General features: G+C 33.1%; 1 protein-coding gene across 2 annotated transcripts in view; it reads right to left on the minus strand.

The window, feature by feature from the left end:
• Positions 1-21,013, minus strand: part of ELP4 (elongator acetyltransferase complex subunit 4) — a 243,747-nt gene that overhangs the window by 109,748 nt on the left and 112,986 nt on the right. For both annotated transcript variants that reach the window (XM_049648806.1, XM_049648799.1), the window contains exons 8-9: positions 18,240-18,348; positions 14,362-14,468 (exon numbers count right to left, since the gene is read on the minus strand). In XM_049648806.1, the coding sequence (XP_049504763.1) occupies positions 14,362-14,468; positions 18,240-18,348 (216 nt within the window). The remainder of the gene's footprint in view (positions 1-14,361; positions 14,469-18,239; positions 18,349-21,013) is intronic.

Genomic DNA, 21,013 nt, shown 5'->3' on the forward strand with positions numbered 1-21,013 from the left:
TTGAAACTTTAATATGGTCTTATTTCCTTACCTAAGAAATTCCTGCAGTAAAAAAAAAAAAAAAAAAAAAAAAAAAAAAAGTAAAAAATAAGCAAGACTTCTTGATCCAGAGTGGCCGCTTAAACATTCTGTTTTAATTTGGCTATCAATTACACATGCTAGATACTGTGGATAATTAGCAGCTAATCTTTCTTTGGCATACTTCTACTGATAAAATCAAAACCTGTTAGAAATATATCCTTATGCTTCTTATTCAGTCATCAAAAGTTTAATATTACATTCTGATTAACTTATCTCTGGTAAAAATATCTTAAATAGGTTACAATAAACGTGAAAAATCATATTCAGTGATAACTTTCTCACTTTTAATCATCTGAAGCTCATTTGTGAGTTCAAACATGCTAAAAACAAAAATACTGACTTTTAATATTTAAAAGTATTACAGGTATGGACCTGTACTTCATGAAGCCTTTTTTACTTGAGAATTCAAGACTTACTTTCATATTTCTAATTAATGCTTTATTTTAAAGAAAAAGAGAAGAGGTTCCTTTTTAGGATATTCTAAAAATTATATGGGCTTCATGATTAAGATTCTAAATTAAGTGTATAATAAATAGCATAAAATGGTTAATTTTGTGTTTTATAAAAGAAATAAAAAATCTAGGGAAAAATAAGATATACACATAAATTATAATTGTTCCTCATATATTAGGTGTTTATTAGGAATCCAGTTATATTATCTAGAAAATAGCAATTAATGTATGGCTTCAGAAAGCTGAATTAGTACTAATGGGTGGGAAGTTGCTTTAGCATCTGAAAGAATTTTCTAACAACTGTAGTTGGTAGAGAGTAAAATGGGGTGAGTCTAAGAAAGTGGGTTCCCCATGAAGAGAGGCTGGGTGAGAAAATATGTGCATACAATAAGAAGCTGGCTTTGAAGTACTTTAAGCTCCCTTCTGATTTTAGCATTTTAAGAAATCTAGGTATTTTCTTAAAGAGACATACCTGCATTATTAATTCAAAATGTGCAAACTAAACATCAGGTGATTATATGAATTTATTATTCCTCAGATAAAGCTTAATTTTAACATTATTAATCATGTCCTCTAACTGACAATTCCTTCAGTAAATTTTCTTTAAAGTATGTAGTCTTTTAAAATAGTGGCTCCTCTTTATAGCCAACTTTCTGTGTAAATGACCAGATAGTAAATATTTTTGGCCTTGCATGCCATAAGATGTCAGCTTAGTGATGTAGCATGAAAGCAGCCATAGACAATTCATAAACAAATAGGCCTGGCTGTGTTCCAATAACATTTTATTTTTAAAAATGGTGAGGGTGATTTTGGCCCACAGGTCATAGTTTATGAACCTCATGCTTTAAAGCATCAAGGGCAAAGTTGGTTTAATATTGTCTTTTACTTGTCTAATTTTACATGAACCAAACTGTAAGAATCCTTCCAATAAAATGATGGCAATGTTATAATATCTGAGTGCTAAAGCAAATGGCTCATATTTATGGCACTATGAAGAGTAGATCACATTTCCAAAATATCTTTCTATTTCTTGACTAAATAACACATTAAGTCAATGGGACCCATGAAGGAAATGCATTCATTTATAAATTATGCACTATAAAGCTTTTCTTCTGAATATAATTGTCCTTAAATTTCTATCTGGGCCAGAATGTTTCCCAGGAGGAAATTCTTAAGAAGCCAAACTAAAGAATTAGATTGGGACCTGTCAGCTCCATGTGCACAAAGAGGTCAGCGGGATGATTTTTCAATAATGATAGTTCTGATGATTTCTGTTATTATGCAAGTGATATTAGTTGCTTTATTACTAATATGTATTTAAATCTGAATTTAACCAAAATCTTGTATTGAAATTCCATTGCACATAATTATTTCATGCCTAGTTCCTGAGTCTCACAAATCTTTTGTAATATCTTTCTGCTAAAAGCCAGAAAAACATATAGGCAATAAAATCCACTTTACTGGCCTGAGAATATCAGGCATGTTAACAGGCAATTACTGGGTCAAAGGGGGTTAGAAGGTATAGGTATTTTAAACCCAACAATCAGAACTGATTTCTGTCAGCTCTGGAAGGCTTTTACAAATTTAGACAATTTATTATAAAATCTTTTAAGATGAAGCATTCAAAACAATTTTCAAATGGGAATAAAATGAAAATAAGGAAATAATGAATCATATGGAACACCAATCACTTTTTGGTAACTAAAAATTATATATTTCCTAATTTCCTATCCGATATTTTTGAAGAGTACCACTCAACTTTATTTCAGCAATAATGGTTCATTATACTATTAGCTGATTTTGAAATAAGTTTTTATTGAAGTATGATTGACATACAATACCTTATTAGTTTCAGGTGTACATCATAGTGATTCAATATTTTTATACATTATGAAATAAGCCCCATAAGTCTAGTTACCATCTGTCATCATACAAAGTTGATATATTAGTGACTATGTTTCTATGCGGTACACATCTGCATGACTTATTTAGTTTATAACTGGAAGTCTGTACTTCTTAATCCCCTTCACCTATTTCTCCTGCCTCCCCCAATCCTCCCTTTTCTGATAACCCAAAGTTTATTTCTTGTTTCTATGAGTCTGTTTATATTTTGTTTTGTTTATTCCCTTGTTGTTGTTTTTTAGATTCCACATATAAGCGAAATCATACGGTATTTGACTTTCTCTGACTTACTTCACCTAACATAATCTCTTATCCGTCCATCCATGTTGTTGCCAGTGGATCAGCTGATATTTTTTGAAGGTTATTTTACTTATGCAAAACCTTAGAAGTATATTAACTATTAATGAAAACTGTATTAGCATTATCAGACAACTGCATATAGTCTGAAATGGTGAGATTTCATAGTCACACTCTCTAATATGTTTTGGGCACTATCAAGAGGACATTCATTTGTTCATTCATTCATTCACTATTTTTTGAGTATCCACGTGATCAGGGACTGAACTAGTAAGAGGGGATATGATGATAAGTAAAACAGAGGTAAGTTTAAAGCATTTATACCTCTAAGTGAACCACATTTTCCCAAAGCTTCAATATTTTACAACAGATGCTTAAGTATGATCATGATGTTTCACTGTGCTTAGGGTTGTAGAGCCATGTATTAGGGGTGTAGAGCCATGTATCTAAATAATTAGGGGTGTAGAGCCATGTATCTAAAAGGTCAATTTCACATGGAAGGATTCTAGAAAGTGCAGTATAAATTTATTTCATTAGTATACTTTCAACAATTTGATTTTGACAACAAAAAATGACTTATACCTCATGTATATGTATATGTATGTGTGTTTACATATAACGTAAAATCTAAATGTGTAAAAATTACTAGAAGGTACAAAATATTTTCTTTTCATCATTAGTTTTATTTTCATCCTAAAGTTTTAATTTATTGAAAAATCAAGTGAGTGAATTCATTCAGTACATATCATTACTAATACTTTATCTGCACCACCATTTGTTTCTCTCAAAGCATTGGAAAGGCTATGAAAAATAATGAAAATAAATCACTATCCAGTTTGATTACTTTTCATACTTATTCCTTACAAATTCTGAACTTCAATACAGAAAAAATGGAGTATATACATCTTAGCTATGTTGAAACATGCTAGTTTTATGGTAAAGAACATTTAAAGGCTACCATTGTGCTATTTTTCTATATCTGGACGTGATCCATATATTTAAGTGGGGTGTGTGTGTGTGTGTGTGTGTGTGTGTATGAGTGGTTTTCCTTAAAAACTGTAGCTATATATTCTAATAATTTTCTATAATTATGTCAAGAATATAGTACTAGTGCATTTGGTTTTGCCCAACACTTTAGCAATTTGTTTGTAAAAATATTAATAAACTAGTGTTGTGCTAGCTTTTCTCTTTACCCACTGAATACAAGATAAGTTGACCCATTTATTTACAGGCTCAACAAGGGCAATCCATTTCATGCTATAGCACTGACCCTTAACAAAGATCTTGTAAATGAGTAGCCTGTTACAATATGTACAAGTGACCTTTAATTGCACCAAGAGGCTTTTTGTTACAAGGGTTTTCAATGCCACACCATAGCTACAGTATAAGTTGGTAAAACACTTCTTAGGTTGTTGAGCAGAAATATCACAACCCCTCTTCCCGTCAAAATATATACATAAAAAAAGCTTGAGGCATTTATCTAAGTCTACACCATAATAATGCCTTTTAGATGACTATTGATGAGAAAGATAAGCTGCTTTTCCAATCATGTAAGAATTAAATATTTAGAACTTCCATAAACAATTCATTAAGTTATTACAAATGTAGTCAAATACAACCTTGTTTTTAATAAATAGCCTTGGAAACAAAAACAGTTATTTCAAACTTGTTACTAGTTTCATTTTATAACAGGAAATTTTAATTTTAGTACAAGACACCTCTTCCCTCTTTCTACTAAATAATTATATACCTGGAAATTTTATAACTTTGAAATGTTTAGGGAAGAATCATATATCCAAGAAAGCAGAGCCAAATACTCAAATACCTTCCAGAAGTTATTTATGTTGAGTAATGATACTTAAAACAAAATTGCAATAACGTATAGGGTTAGATATTTCAACTGATTTACTCAGAAATTTCTGAAGGAGTGCAATATATTTTTGACAGTCTTACAAAATATTGAAACCAAATGCTCCATTTCATTGAGCCATTCATGTTAAGTTTCTTATTTCTGGAAGGCTCATGACAAAATGATTTAGTCTGATTCTCTACAACAATGGCAGGTTGACTTGACGGCACCTGACACAACAGTTCAGGGAACTTTACGAGAACTGTACCGGATACAAAGAACCTGAACTGGCTGCTCTATGAAATGTCCACTGTGGCATGGAGTTGTGACAGTAATAACTCTGATGAAACTTTAATTTCCACTTAAATAAGGGGACTGCTTTACTAGATTTTTGGGGAAAGGCATTTCCATTCCACCCTAGTTTCTCTTAATTATTTATTATGGTCCCCCATGTTCTACCTTTTAAAAACTAATAACTTATATGTAATCTCATATTTCCTTAATGAGGAACACAGTTTCTTCTATTAAACTGTAGGAAACCTTGTCAGTAATATTGATAAATAAAAAAATTCACAATGATAAGATTTACTGCTAATTTTGCTTAAAGGTGGTATTCAAAGGACTTCCAATAAATAAAACATATGCAACAGAAAAAGAAGTAGGTATCAATAAGAATGTATCAAACCTTTATTAGAATCAGCTATGATAAATCAAAAAGAGGCAAAAACTAGAAATTTGAAAAACTGAATTTGGTACCTTACTACCTTATAAGTTGTATATAATTTAATTGTCTCACAAATAATTTTTGAGGCTTCAAAGATAACATACGTAAAATAATTAAAAAATATAAGCTATAACAACATGGCAACTATGAGCAAATTAATATTTGCAAAAATATCTGACTATAGAACTTAAGTGAACTTAATTATACTATATTATTATAATTAAATTTGGGATACTTTTGAACCATATCAAAATAGTGGACTGAAACAAGGGAGCCACATTTCTTTGTATGGAATACTTTCCTCACCTAAGATCTAGAAATCCTACAGAAGTGGTTAGCGTTTTAGGGAATGGCTTTATGTTTTTTGCAAATTAATGTTTTATTAAAAAACCATACCTACCAAATACAAGAAGTCAGTAAAAAAATAAGGAAAGAACACTCTCACAATCCTAATGTTATATAAGGGAGAAGCTATGATTAATCCAATCTGAATTTTATAAGGTATTTATAATAAAAATAGAGTAGATATGCTTACTAGGAACACAAGAATTTTTGACTTGAATTTTAACAGATTATATATCAATGCGTGTGTGTATTTTTGAAGTTTGTTCTTTTTTATGTCTCCAGGCAGAGGCTTTCTGGCTCATGCACGATGAGATGTGAGAGTACATCTTGTGGTGTGGTGAGTAGTTGGTGTTTAGGAGCCCAGGCTTTAGAATCAGTGTTATTTCTTTCAGTTCTTAACTCTGACTTTGGATAGGTTAGGTTACTTGATCTCTTTGAACCTTAAATTTCCTCACTTGTAAAATGTAGGTAATAATGGTATCAGTAGTTGTGAGATCTCTGAGGTAATGGCTATAAAGCACTTGCAATAGTCCCAAGCTGTTAAACACTCAATAAAACTTTTTATTTTTAAATCAATAATAATTAACAGAGCTCCTGAACATGTTAACTTTCCAGTGTAATTCTGTACATGGAGTTATAAGTTCTGGATTTAATCCTAGCTCCATGACTTTGGGAAGGTTACCTAACTCCTTATATTTCCTCACATTAAAATGTGTGTTGGGGCATCTGGGTGGCTCAGTTGGTTAAGCATCTGACTTCGGCTTAGGTCATGATCTCACAGTTGGTGTGTTCAAGCCCTCCATCAGGCTCTCTGCTGTCAGCACAGAGCCTGCTTCAGATCCTCTGTCCCTCTCTCTCTCTGCCCCTCTCCCACTTGAGCTCTTTCTCAAAAATAAACAATAAAAAAAATGTATGTAATAATGCCTATAGCAAGAGTTCCTGTGAGTATCAAATAAGATTAAATATGGTAGTGTATGTGAAAGCACTGAACACAATGCCGAGAGCAAATGAGATACCCATTGTTTCTTTCAAAGTTTATTTATCTTTAGAAAGAGATAGCAAGCAAGGGAGGGGCATAGAGGGAGAAAGAGAATCCCAAGCAGGCTCAGTGCTGTCATTGCAGAGCCTGATGTGGGTCTCGATATCATGAACTCTGAGATCAAGACTGGAGCCGAATCAAGACTCTGATGCTTAACCAATGAAGCCACCCAGGCACTCCCCAAATATATGTTTTAAAATACACTGTGGTAGACATGAGTTACTTTAAAAATAGTACTTTAACAATTTAACAAATATTTATGGAACACCTACTGTATGTACTCAGGATTTAGCCACAGAAAAAAACTATGTCCCTAATCTTGTGAAGCTTACAGCAAATAAAGCTGAGTAGTTGAAAAAGAACAAATTAACTGATAATCAACTATAGTAATATATGTTACATTGAGAATTAAAATAGGGTACAGGACAGTAGATAACTGAGTGAATACTTCAGATTGGCCAGTGAGGGAAGACCTCCCTAAGGAGATTCAGATATTTAATCTGCAATCCAATGACAAGAAAAAGCCACGAACATATGGAGGGATGAACATTCTGGACTTTTGGTGGCAAAGACATTGAGGAAGGACTAAAGATGTTTTGGGTATAAAAGTATTCCCAAAGCTACCTACAATAATCACAAAGCTCATAAATACCGTATTTATTAAGCTCTATAATCGGTTATTACTCTTCTAGGCACCTTGGAGGTTATATTCGTAACATATATGTTCTTACCGTCTAGCTGATGAAATGAGACAGCCATGATTTGTCATCATTTTCTGTTTCCTGTGTTTCTATTTTCCTTAGACACCATGAACAGCACATTGTGGGAGAAAGTGTTTTAGGGAGTACCATATTAACTGGGTGAGTTCTGCTACAGCACTTCTACAAATGTTTTAAGAAAATCCTTAAAGCATTGCGATACATAAATAAATGTCTGTATCTGCAAAATTTAGGAAAGAAGGATTTTTTTTTTCTCTTTTCATCCTTAGACAATGCTGAATCTGTACTATCCTGGTCTCAACTGTGAGATTACTATACAATGGATCCCACAGGATCTTTAACAGATTCATGGGCTGAAGACTATTTGGCAAGATTCTAAACATTAGACTTTTGCTTTGTGCCACAGTCTTGCTAATTATATTTCCTGACTAAAATGTAGTAGAATTAGTAGAAAAATAAGTGCAACGTGAAATATTAGACTCTAAGTTCAATTTATAAAATGACCATTTGTACATAAAAATTATTCACAGTCAAGGTGTCATAAGATTAATTTAAAAATACTTCTCAAAGAAACAGGATTCACTTAATGTAACAAAGTATAAATATAATATTTCAGTTGCTGATGACCATACAGAAACTTTAAGATAACGTAATAGCTAAACATGAATTTACTCTTCCTTGCCAAATGAAGCAATGATGTTCTGCCAGCCCAAGTCACAGGAAGCATGTGAAATGAACACAAAAGCAAACAGGCCTTATGCTGCCTAAGGGAAAGTCAGCAAGATGGCAGCTTCAATCATTCGGAATAATACTAAAGCAGCCTTAGGCTTTTCTCAGAATGGAAACATGTCACTATTACTGCAATATTCCAACAAATCAGAATGCAGAGAAAAGAACACTTATGCAATCACATACTGGAAGGGCACTTTACTCAACATTTAAGTGGAAAATAATTATAAAGAAACTTCAGAAAAATTGTCAGTGAACATAAATGACTCAGGAAAAAATGTTTTCTTTCCATGTGCTTAATAGATTTTTAAAAAGCTTGCCACTTAGAAACAATTTCCTTTTACACTCTCCTTAAGGAATTATTAACGTAAACACTAATTTTTATGAAGTGGTAAGTGAAAAGTTTGGGAGTCAGGCTGCCTGTAAGAGGTATTCATTTTCCCCCTGATATAGTACTGTCACTTTGGAAGTTTGATCAGAGAGGGGATAAGCTTTCCCAACGTTTATATAGGAAGTTAAAAAATACTTCAAATATTTGGGAACTTCCCTAGTCAGTATACTTTTAGCGTGTGTCTAGTCATGTAGCCATCTATGGTCAATCATCAAAAAATCAAAGGCAAATTGGCATGACTCAACCCTAACTTTTAATACCGCATGATTGTGTCGTGTAAGCTTGTTTTGTGTGAGAGCTGCTGTGGTTTTAGCAGAGAGATTAACAACCGGACCTAAGCTGGCCTCCAAACCTTGCCCTGCTGATGCCTCAAGCTCTTTGAAGTCTGACCATCATACCTGGCAAAACAACAGTGAGAACTAGGATGGTGTCAGATCTAATCAAATTGTTCGCTGCAGCAGAGCTAACTATGGGGTTCACTAATTGGCCCAATTGCGGATTATACCTTTTGCTACAGATTCAAGACAATAATTTAGTTAAATGATGTTTTTTTTTTCCTTATCTCTTCTAATTAAGATTCCAATGTGGGAAGAAATAGGATTAGACAGTCTCAAAACTGTGTTCCCCTTAAGGTGGTATGCACTTTTGATAGGCTCACTATGCCATGTGAGATATGTAAGAGCACAGTATTACCAACTTCTTGAGAGTCTGTGAAATCAATATGACCATACTGTATGTTTACATTACTTGGGAATTAAAGTGTAAATACAGTGATGGTAATATAATGAATATTGAGATGTAAACATGGAGAAAATGACATTTCCATTGTTAAAAAATGCTCATTTGAATTTGCTTTTGATAAGTGATTTGGTCTATATGAACAGAGGCCTATGTTACACTTTGATTTTCTTTTGCTAACTGCAATCTATCTGGGAACTGAGCATTTCAATATTTGTGGAGGGCATCATTATCAGAAAAGGCATATTGGACTATATGGCTCATCATGCTACAACTTAATGCTCTTGAGGCAGACATTTATGTTTCCATTTTTTATTTTAGTGACATAATTGTTAACTGACATATAAGTCAACCATCTCTCCCCTTTAGTTCTAGGTATACTAAACAGTCACCTTTCTATTTCCCATTTAAAACTCAAAAGTCTATTGATACAAAATTTGGCAAGTAAGGAAACCCAGGACCAAAGACACCATGCAACTCTACATTGTCCAGCATTGTCAAAGTGACTGATATCCTTGTAGTTTGCAAGAGTTTATGTTTTTCCAATATGTAAAAATTTCAAATAATTCTCCTGAATCACATTAAATATATTATAGTACTATATAAAACTAATTTATACTTATGGCATCTAATATTTTGGTGTTAATACTTAAAGAATGAATTTTCTAAGTAAGTGCATCAAAAATAGTTGTTACTTAAATAAACACTGGTTAATCAATTCTTCTGTGAGAAAAAGTTCTTAATGACTGGGGAGGTATTGGAGTCCTGCATTTGGAACTGGGGGAAAAATTAAAGACAGTCTTGAGACTGTCTTAATTTACTTCAATTTTCTGGGCTCTCAATATTCATGCAGGGTGCAAGACTCACATAAATATACTATTTATGAAAATTACTATTTTTGGACCAATTAAAGCCTATGTAAGTATTGTTTATCCTTATTTTGAAAATTTGCAGTGAATGGTGTATGCCTTTTGTATATTTCAGGGTAACCCAGTAATCATACTTTCTGACCTGAAATTAACACTGAATCTTAGAGCTGGAAAACTGTCCCATTACCAAAGCAGAAACTCTGTTGGTAATAACTTTAATATAGAGACTGTAACTAATGTGATAACATGCTATTACTATTTATGTTAGAAAATCAGATTATTAGAATGTGTTAAAATATGATCAAGCTGAACTACAGAAAATCACAATAGCAAAATATTATTAAATGCAAGTAAAAATGCTGCTGTTATGAGGTCATTAAATTAAATGAGAATGAAGTCACAATGAATCGCAAATTCGGCCAAATATTACTACTTTAGGAATTATAATTACATCATAATTACTAATATAAAGAAAAAAAAACTGGTTAATGATCATCCCAACAATAGAGAGGCAAAAATTACAGAAACTGAAAAAAAAATACAAGTCTAAGTAGTTATTTCAGCTTAGAAGTGAAGCTATTGCATCCAAATTATATTTCTTACAGAACTTAATGGAGAAGGTAGTATTTATAGGTCACTTGACCAATGGAGCTTATATAGTATTTATAGCTGTATTATTTGGACAATTTTTCAAATGCCACAACTTATCTCTATACATATATTTCAGCAAAGATTTTACACCTGCTAAGTGTACAGCTCTGTGCTTAATTCTGGGATAGATATGAAGATGAAAAAGACAGTTTCATAGTAAAACCTTTCGTTATAAAATGTTTAATTACTATATAGAAAGTATAAATAAGCCAATAGAAGTCCTGGTATACAATAAAGGGTTAGTAAATCTTACTATGATTGAATAAAGGTTATGTGGTAAGGCCAAGAAAGAAGTAGTATGTCATGGTTAATCAAATATGCTAGAGAGTTATCATGTACAGTTTACAAGGATTATGAATTTTCAAAGAATTGGAAAGCTATTGTTCTAAACCTGAAGTCATACTTAATCAACCTTAAATTTTCTCTTCTGCTTACCCAGAGTGCATGCCAGGATTTTAGTGTCATTACTATAGATGTGATTCTGCTATGGTTTTTGTAGAGGGGCTAATTTATACAGCTTCATAGCTGATGAATACTATTAGTAAAAATTTACTATGATTAGATGAATGTTTCCACTTGAGTCTGAATAATACACATTTAAGAAGAAAGAAATATTCTTTTGCCTTTTCCAAATCATTCAAAGAAATTTAAGACTGCTGGCTAAAATTGCTCTCTTGTGGGAGGTCCTTGGTGGCTGTTAGTTAGGCCAAAAAAAAAAAAAAATCAGTTTTCATGTATAAAATGGGCATTTAATAAATCAAAGAAAGGGTACCCTAAAATAGAGAAGAGGGCATTTTCCTATTTCTTTTGCCCCTTGTTTTCAACCATGCCAACTTTTGAGACCATGTGACCATAGTAAATTCCAACATGTAAGAAATCTACCTGTGTGGAATCAGAAAACTTATTTCTGCTTTACCTGCTAAACCACGTTTCCCTTCTGAAAGTAAAACACAGATTCAATGCCTGCTGTATTATAGTCTCACACTTTACAGACTAGTAGAGTATACATTTTATTCATTTTTTTTAGTATCAGAGCAGTTTAAAAAAAACCATTTGTTGTACATATGAAAACAATATCACTTGATAGATAATTTTTCCCTTAATAAAGGAATCCTCTTGCTTCCAATCTCTATAATATATCACCAAAAACTTGCTACCTGTTTGAGAATGCATTTTAGAAGGTAAAATGCTATATTTAAATTATGTAATCTTATGTGAACCACATGATTTTATCCTATTATATCTATATATGCATCTATTAGGTTTGTTTCATTCTTTAATTCATATTTTTTCTAATCACCAAATTGAATTTTATGGCATAAGTAAATAAATTATTTGGAATGTGTTTTACCTACCTTTCTATGTATAAAAATACCTTATTGATTAGGTTATAAGTCAAAAAGGTAAAGGATTTGATCACCTGTATTAAATATTAACTTTTTAAAAACCAACCATCTATTTGTGTTTTGTTTTCAAATATTGCTTCCAAACCACAGGGTGATCAATTCTAATTGTTCTTGGTTTAGAATGTTGGGAATAGAAGAGAGGAAGTGGAACAGAAACCTATGTGGTTTATAAAAGATCTTACATCAGCTCCAATGGTAAAGTGTAGTCACTACTGGAACCTAAATTTATCAAAGGAGAGGTTCCACTTGACATTATTAAGGTCTTCTATTTCTATCCTTCATCCCCAATAAAAGACCAAATATGTGTTCATGTATGTGTTGTATATGTGTGTGTGAGAGAGAGATGGAGAGGGAGAGGGAGAGGGAGTGGGAGAGACAGAGACAGAGACAGAGAAAACATGATTCACACTACAGTGCTACATTTTTCTCTAGGTACAATATTTTTTTCACTAGGGAATCTGCTTGCTTAGTTTGTATGATGATAGACTTGATACCTTAGACCTGGTTGTCAGAATACTCATCTTGGAAGAAAGATGTCATATAGAGGGAAAAAAAAAAAAAACAATTTACATCTTTCATTAAAAATATAAATTCAACTTAAAAGAAAATGATGAGGCATGCTTTCCTTGTGACACTAACTATAACTTTATCCCTTTAAAATTTTTCAGCAAAATGTTGCTTAATATTGGTAAATAATAATGGTAAATTTCTCAGTATTCTATCAGAAAAACTGAAACAAAGTTTGAACAATTACAGTGTTGGGTTCCATTTCAATGGTTTCTTTTGAGAACTAAAGCAAATTAGCTCAAGAATCAGTATTTCTACACTCTCGTTCTCTTGGCTCTAAGTGGCTTTTGAAGGGCGCATCCCCAGATGAGAAACTTCTAACACTCCTGCAGAGATGGCCTGCTTGAAGAACTGGCTGCCTGATTAACTATTAACTGCTCTCAATAGGATTAGATAATTAAGGACATTGATGACCATTAATTAGGAGGAGGGCACATTAATTTGTCACTGGATAGGGCCCTTACAATGATTTATAGGTTAGTGCTACTTGCAAATGTGAAGGGAAAGAGAAAAAGAGAGAGAACCATTAAGTTACCTTATCAAGTGGCCAGCTAAAGAGGGCAGAGGGTCAAAAAAGGGCCAAAGTGGTCACTTAAGGGTGAAGTCCCAAACACCAAAGCAGTGCCAAGCCACATTGACCATCATTTGGTGATGAAGTTAAAATTATGCTAATTTATTGGTGGCAATTCTCTCTTTTTATGGTTTCAAGCAGTTAAGACAAGTGGCCTGCTTAAGAGCTTTTCATTTGAAAAGAGATTAAACAAAATGGTTTGTCAAGGCTGCTTGGCTGTTTTATGTCTTTGTTAAAAAAGATTGCACAGACTATACTGATAACTATCACATCACCCAAAAGCCATCTCTCCCTGAGCATTTATTTCGTTAATAAATACATCAACTCTAATTGCTTAATAGTGCTATGTTCATTTGCTCTTTAGCAAGATTAAGGTGAAATAAATCTTTCATACTACTACTTTCTGTCAGTATTGCTTGCATAAAGGTCACAAAAAAAGTTTAAGTTTTGTAGAAAATTTACATAAAGACATTGGTGTAAATTTTACTTTGTTTTGTTCAGCATGGAAAGTGGAAAGGTGATTTCATTAATAGTAAAGAAAACTGCTTTTAGAATATAGGTAAGGATCCTCTTTTCTTAGCCATACACAACTGTGGGTAGCATTCACATTCCACACACAAATAAGCACAGCTCATTAACATTTAATTAAATATGTTTTGAAAGCCTTGGAAATACGCATGCCATACTTATCATAGAAGTTTGGAGCTTACTTCAAACAATATTGAAAACAAAGTCTTTTTTGCTATACTCTAATGATATGCCATTAAAAGAGGAAAAATAAGATAGTCTAACATTTTTTTGTTACACCAAAAGAACATAAAAATATTAGCAGGAAACACTTTCTAAGAATTTCATTAAAGTAAAAAATATATATACATACATACATACATACATATATACACACACACACACACATACATATATATGTGTGTATGTATATATGTGTACACACAGACATATATATATACACACACACGCATAGACTATTTAACCTCAAGACCATGAACTAAAATATAAAAATTCTCTCTTACCTCAATGGTGAATAGCTTCTTTTTTAATTTAAAAGCTAAGTCTTTGACATCGGATACATCATAAATCAAGTTATTAAGCCGAGGAATCTGCCGAATATGAATCAAACCTTGTGAAAAGAAAATTAAAAGAACAAAAATTTAAAAACACTGTCTTAGATACATAAATCAAAGAGTCTTACAGCAGAATCCTGTAAATTTACACACAAGCATCCTCCCCTTTTAAAACTGGAGCTTACTACCAGGAGCAATGAAGCAAATGGTGTGATTATACTCAAGTAATCAAGCAGAATAAGATAAACAGAAATCCTTGTGCGAGGAAAACTAATTGCACTTTGGTACAGAAGTACAGATGTAAAGAGGGATCTTAATACTTGTCAAAACTACAGCCGGTTTGTGTGTGATTTTCTCTTGTATTTACAGTAAGCAAATATGGCTATCACCTTGCATGCTGCCCACGGCACCACTGAGTGATCTTTATTTTATTAAATGCACCAGTAAGCAGCCAGCAAAACAAGACTTATGGGTTACTGATAACCAGTGAAGCACTAGTGAAAAGTATTTCATTTTGTACCTTATTAATGACTTGAGCAAACCATTGAAGAAAACTACATTTCAGAGCTCACTCTAGGATCAAACATTAACCCCTATGCCATCCCAAGACACTCATTTCTGTGGCATGTTAGACCTTTATGTAGCTGTTATAAGCTTTGTAACAGTGCTAGGTAAACCGTGAGCTTTGGCCTCTTGTCAGTAGAAACACTTGCTAATTTTTCCTGACAAGGGCACTGGATGGCTTTTGTGCAGCTTAATGCAGTTTCTGACTAAACTCGGGGTCATTTGCCACAGATGAAGACATGCAAGATTCTTCAGTGCATCTCTCTGCCTGATTCAGCCCATATTTAAAATCATCATCCCAAAGATATTGATCCCTAAACATGGGAGAAGAAGGCAAATCCAAATCTGAGCAAATTAGACACATCTTATTTAAAGAACTGTTTCCCTAGTGCACAGTTTTGTGTGTGTTTGAATGCTTAGTAATGTATATATTTGTTTTAGCTTAAAAGGGTTAAACCTCCAGATGCTTAACTTTCTAAATGGTTCCTTCAAAAATAATTCACTGAACTATCTGATTTAATTCATTAAACTTAAAAAAATGCTACAAGTGTTAAGAAGACAGCTTTTAGATACAAATTAAAAGATCTCAGAGCTATTTAGTAAAATACTTTAGAAATAAGCACAGCAGACTTTCACTAGCACATTCCTTATTTTAACTTGGTATGTACTTGTTTAGTTGTTAAATCAGGAGGCCTCCCACAATGAATAAATATAGTTTATCAGGTCCTTCATATTAACAGAAACGCTACTGGTCAAAACCACTCGTGAATCTGCTGTTAATCATTTATTAATTCAGAGATTTCAGCACACACACAAAAAAAATCACAGCCTTTCACTCTCAAAATGTTTTAATCAAAAGGATTGACTTGGAATATAAAATATAATTTTACTAAATTTATTGGGTCATAATACTTACAAATGATACTAAGATATAATTTATTAAGGTAATAATTAACTTAGGTTGTCTTAAAAGAAAATAGGCATAATAAAAAATGAAAAATAGTTTATTCAATGATAAGACAAATAAGTCTTAGGGATGTAATGTGTAGCATGGTGGCTATGCTTAATGATACTGTATTGTACATTTGAAAGTAGCTAAGACAATAGATCTTAAAAGTTCTCATCACTAGGAAAAAAATACTGTAAACTATGTGAGGTGATGTATGTTAATTAAACTTAACTGTGGCAATAATTTCACAATACCTACATCTATCACATCATTATTTTGTACACCTCAAACTAATACAATGTTGTATGTCAACTGGAGTTCAATAACAAAAAAAAGAAATAGTTTAAACTTATTAGTCTTCTTCCTATAATACTGACAATAGCATATTAAATAATTATATATAGGGTTAATCTGGGCATATAGCATACTTGAAGTTATGTAAGTTAATAATCACGAGGCAAATCATTTTGTGTAGCTTTTGTTCATAGCTTATATTTTCTAGCCTTTAAATAATACTTGATTGTTAGATTGTGCTATTTTATTGTTTTTTTTTTTTTAAAGATTGTATGTTGATTCTTCAAAGCACTGGCAGTTATCATATAAAGTATCTTATAATCTTTTTTTTTTGTCGACTCTAGGAATTGCCATAGTCCTGCAATCACAATCTTATACAATTTTCTTGTGGCTTCAAATAAGCTATTCAGTCTTTAAAGGTTTCCATGAAAGTACCGTAGGTCCACAATAGTAACAGCAAAAATTAATATGTGTTCAGCACAAATAGGTAAAAATCCATCATTCACCATACTCCATATTTAATTTAGAGCTAAGATATGCAAAACTATTAAACTTTTCCTATCTCAACGGCTCTGTTTAAGAATCTTTATTTAAAAAATCTTCAAATTAATCAAATGACCAAAACACTACTAAAAACTTCAAATAAGGGGCACCTAGGTGGCTCTGTTGATTGAGCATCTGACTCTTGATTTCAGTTCAGGTCATGATCTCATGGTTGTGAGACTGAACCCCACATTGGGCTCTGTGCTGGGCACGGAGCCTGCTTGGGATTCTCTCTCCCTCTCCGTCTGCTCTTCCCCAGCTCACGTGCACATATGCTCTCTCTCTTAAAAAAAAAAGAAAAAGAAACTTCAAAAAAAATAAGTAAAAATCTGATTAATTGACCTGTGTTTAAACTAGGGCATGGCAATATTATAAAATTTGCTCCTAACTCAACAAAATGAGCAAAGTCCAAATGTAATCAAAGATGTTCACTTTCTGAAAGTGTGATTAGGACTTTAAAAATATAATGCAGTATGGGGTGCCTGGGTGGCTAACAGTGCAGAGGCTGCATTGGATTCTCTCTCTGCCCCTCTCTGCTCATGCACTCTTTCTCTCTCTCTTTCAAAAATAAATAAACATTAAAAAAAGAAAAGAAAAAAAACAATAGAGTATAATACAGTATGAATTTTATTTATCATATAGCTAGGCTTTATAAAGCATAAACCACTATATAAGCTATTATTATTAGAATTAATATAATATTTATTTCAAACATGGCTAATAAGTACAACTGATTTCATGACAAGTTTAAGCCACTGGGACAACAACATTTATATCTAACTGAGCCATGCCTAAGTATTTGGGTTTGACTCCTTTCAAATAGTTACCATAGTCTGTAGTCTTTTTTTTTTTTTTTTAAGTTTATTTTGAGAGAGACAGAAGGAAAATGCAAGTGGGGGAAGGGCAGAGAGAGAGCGGAACAGAAGATCTGAAGCAGGCTCCATGCTGACAGCAGCGAGCCCGATGTAAGGCTTGAAATCACGAACCATGAGATCATGACCAGAGCCAAAGTCAGACACTTAACTGAGTCACACAGGTGCCCCCATAGTCTGTAGTCTTAATGTAGTTTGGTGACAAGCTGCCATGAAAGAATGGTCACAAATGGAAAACATATATTTATTTATTTTTATTTTTTTAAACGTTTATTTATTTTTGAGACAGAGAGAGACAGAGCATGAACGGGGGAGGGTCAGAGAGAGAGGGAGACACAGAATCTGAAACAGGCTCCAGACTCTGAGCTGTCAGCACAGAGCCCAACGCGGGGCTCGAACTCAATGGACCGCGAGATCACGACCGGAGCCGAAGTCGGACCCCCAACCGACTGAGCCACCCAGGCGCCCCGGGAAAACATTTAATAGATATATTATAAAACAAAATTCATGCTACTTGACAGTAGATATTATGACTGGATACAATGCTTTCAGGTACCCTAGAGGCAATCAGGATATTCTCTTCTCATTATAAAGGCAATGCTTACCATGATAATCCTTATATAATGGGTTGGTTTCTCTCTCAGAACCAATAAATGATTCTAGACCAACTACTGTATCTGACAAGTTTGTAACACGGGAAATAATTGCTTTATTCTGCAAAACAAGAAAACAAAACACTCATGTTTAAAAATATAATATCTATTCAGTGCCATTATGCCATCTCAATGACAAATTATAGAGGAGATAAATATCAATGCAGAGAAATAACTTAAAAGTTAAGGCTACCACATGCTGAAAATGGGTGAAAGTATGCACTTAATTGAAAATTCCAGCCTATGTTGGTATGCTTTTCTATTTGGAAGAGCTGAGGAGACATACCTTAGTTTTGGTAGAGAATATAAATTATTTTTCTTCTGTCTTAAGGGGCAAGCCTACCTTTATCCTCATACACTATTACATTTCAAATTACTTTACCCATTGCCCATTGTTAAATCTCATAGACATCAGGATTCAGAAGCAGTAGATATTATGGTATAATGTGTAAGGCAAGGTCCCATTATCATCTGTCAAGTGGGACCACGTTCCAGCTCTGTCACAGCTGAGGTCCTCTGTAGCATTTTAGAAACGCGGAAGGGTCTAGCTAAGAGGTTGCAACATGGCCACCTCTGGAGTCTTCTATTCTCTCCTTCCAGATGCTGCTATTTGGCTCTGGGATAACAATAAAGGCAAAGAAACGACGGTAGATGACTAGCACTAGACTAGTAGCCTACCTTTTCCTTCCCAACACAACCAGACATGAACCAAAAATATTGCTAAATAATATATTGTAAAAAAGAAGTCATATTTTAAGTAGCAAACATTCTAAAACACCCAGAATTCCATGGCTATAAAAAATCATTAAAAATATAATTATCAAATACCCTATAGGTTCTCTTGAATTATTTTATTTAACAGAAATTCAGTATTCCTTTTAGCCTGTGACATAGTGGTAGGTCTAAGTCGATAACATCTTAGAAAAAAACTTTTGCTCTGAAGCTCTAGATAAGCTGAAAAAATTGCTGTTTGTAAAATTTTATAATTTTGAAACTCCCATTTTATACAATGGTAATGTCTACCCGTTTAAAAATAATCTTTAGAAAAGGATGGGAAATATAAAACAGGAAAATTTCAGTCCAACATTATGTCCCGTTAGAGGAAAGTCCAAACATAATCAAGTATGTTCACTTTCTGAAAACATGATTGACTACTGAGCTTACTGGTATTCCTCTGTTTCTTAGGTTCCCTTGTAAAGACTGCAGAATGAAAAATAAAAGAAAGCTTGTTAATGTTACCTGACTCTATCAGAAATACATAGTAGTTTCTGTCACTAAACATTATGCTGAAATGCCTGTTTAACTCATACCTAGGGCAGTCTTTGAAACTCCTCTGTAAGTGGAAATGTGTGTTGTATACAGAATGTTTTAGCCTTTGAATCAGTGCTCCTAAAAGAAACCAGTAAAAATAATTATCCTTAATTGGCTTTAATACTCTCAATCACGTGGGTACTGAGTACAGAAAAACATAATTTGAAAATGTCTGTTTTTTTTCCAAGGCAATTTTTCATTCAATGGTGAGAAAATAATCCAGATTGATTCCTTACTTTCAGTTCTATGCCACAGGGAATGGTCCTACTCCAGGAATAACAGGGGCTTCAGAGGCCATAAACAAGTTCCTCTCAATATTTCTTTAGCCAAAGACTATTATATCAAACTCATCCAGGTTGGGTTTCAGCCAGTTATTCTTCACCCAAACAAAAATGTCTGCCAGACATTCCAACAGCTGGGAGACAGTTCACAATGAGTCAACTTGAAAATGATTCATTGTGCTGAGTACTGAACAATGTTGGGGTGGGGGTGGGGTGTGGCTGGGTTGGTTGTAGAGGGTGAGAACAAGTGGGAGATGAAGAATAACCATGTGGTTCTCCCATTAAGAAGAATCTTAGATAACAACCAGCAGGCTCTTATCATTTCATTTTTAGGATAAACTCAACTGGGAAGAGTACTCCTGTCATGGACCCTCAGATGAACAAGCACTTATAAAGGCTACTGACAATATTTCTTAATCAAAAGGTCAGATTTCCTTTTATCTATAAATACAAGTCTAAGCCTTTGTATCTAAATATCTGAATCTAAATGATAAAAATCAATTTTTGTTAGAACTCATCTATTTGGAATTGTAGTGATATAAACTAGAGATTTCTCAATTATTTTAATAATAGAAATTGTAAGGTTTAAGGATGGAATTAGTGTTCTAGCATTCTATAAGCAAGGTCCTGTATATTTAAATGGACAACATGATATTTATTTCAAAGAGGGTTTCTTTCTTCAATTTAACCCTAAAATTTACTAATAAACCACTTAACACCCTGTAATATTTGTTAACATTATAGTTCTTTTTAAGGTAATTTAGGGGAGATAAAAAAAAAACTCAACTATCCACTTTGTAGAGGAAAACTAATGAATTCCAAAATAAAAGATGTATACAGCCTGGATTTAGAAATCTCAGAAACTTATGCATATATTTCATTTATTGGGTTTCTAAGTTCTGTAGGTTTATACTACAGTTATTAACTACAAACTAAATCCTATTATAAAAGCTTTCATAAAGTATTACAGCAAGAAAAAAGTTTTAATCATTACCACAAAATAAGTTATATTTAACAGTGACCTTACTGCTTTCTGCACAGCAGTTTTGGAAAAGAGTTTATGTAATGTGGTAAACTGGATGGTGAAAGTTGTACAGATATTGAAAAAATGTAGAATAAGAAATACTGGAAATT

The sequence above is a fragment of the Panthera uncia genome, chromosome D1, assembly GCF_023721935.1.
Source record: "Panthera uncia isolate 11264 chromosome D1, Puncia_PCG_1.0, whole genome shotgun sequence".
Taxonomy (NCBI): Eukaryota; Metazoa; Chordata; class Mammalia; order Carnivora; family Felidae; genus Panthera; species Panthera uncia.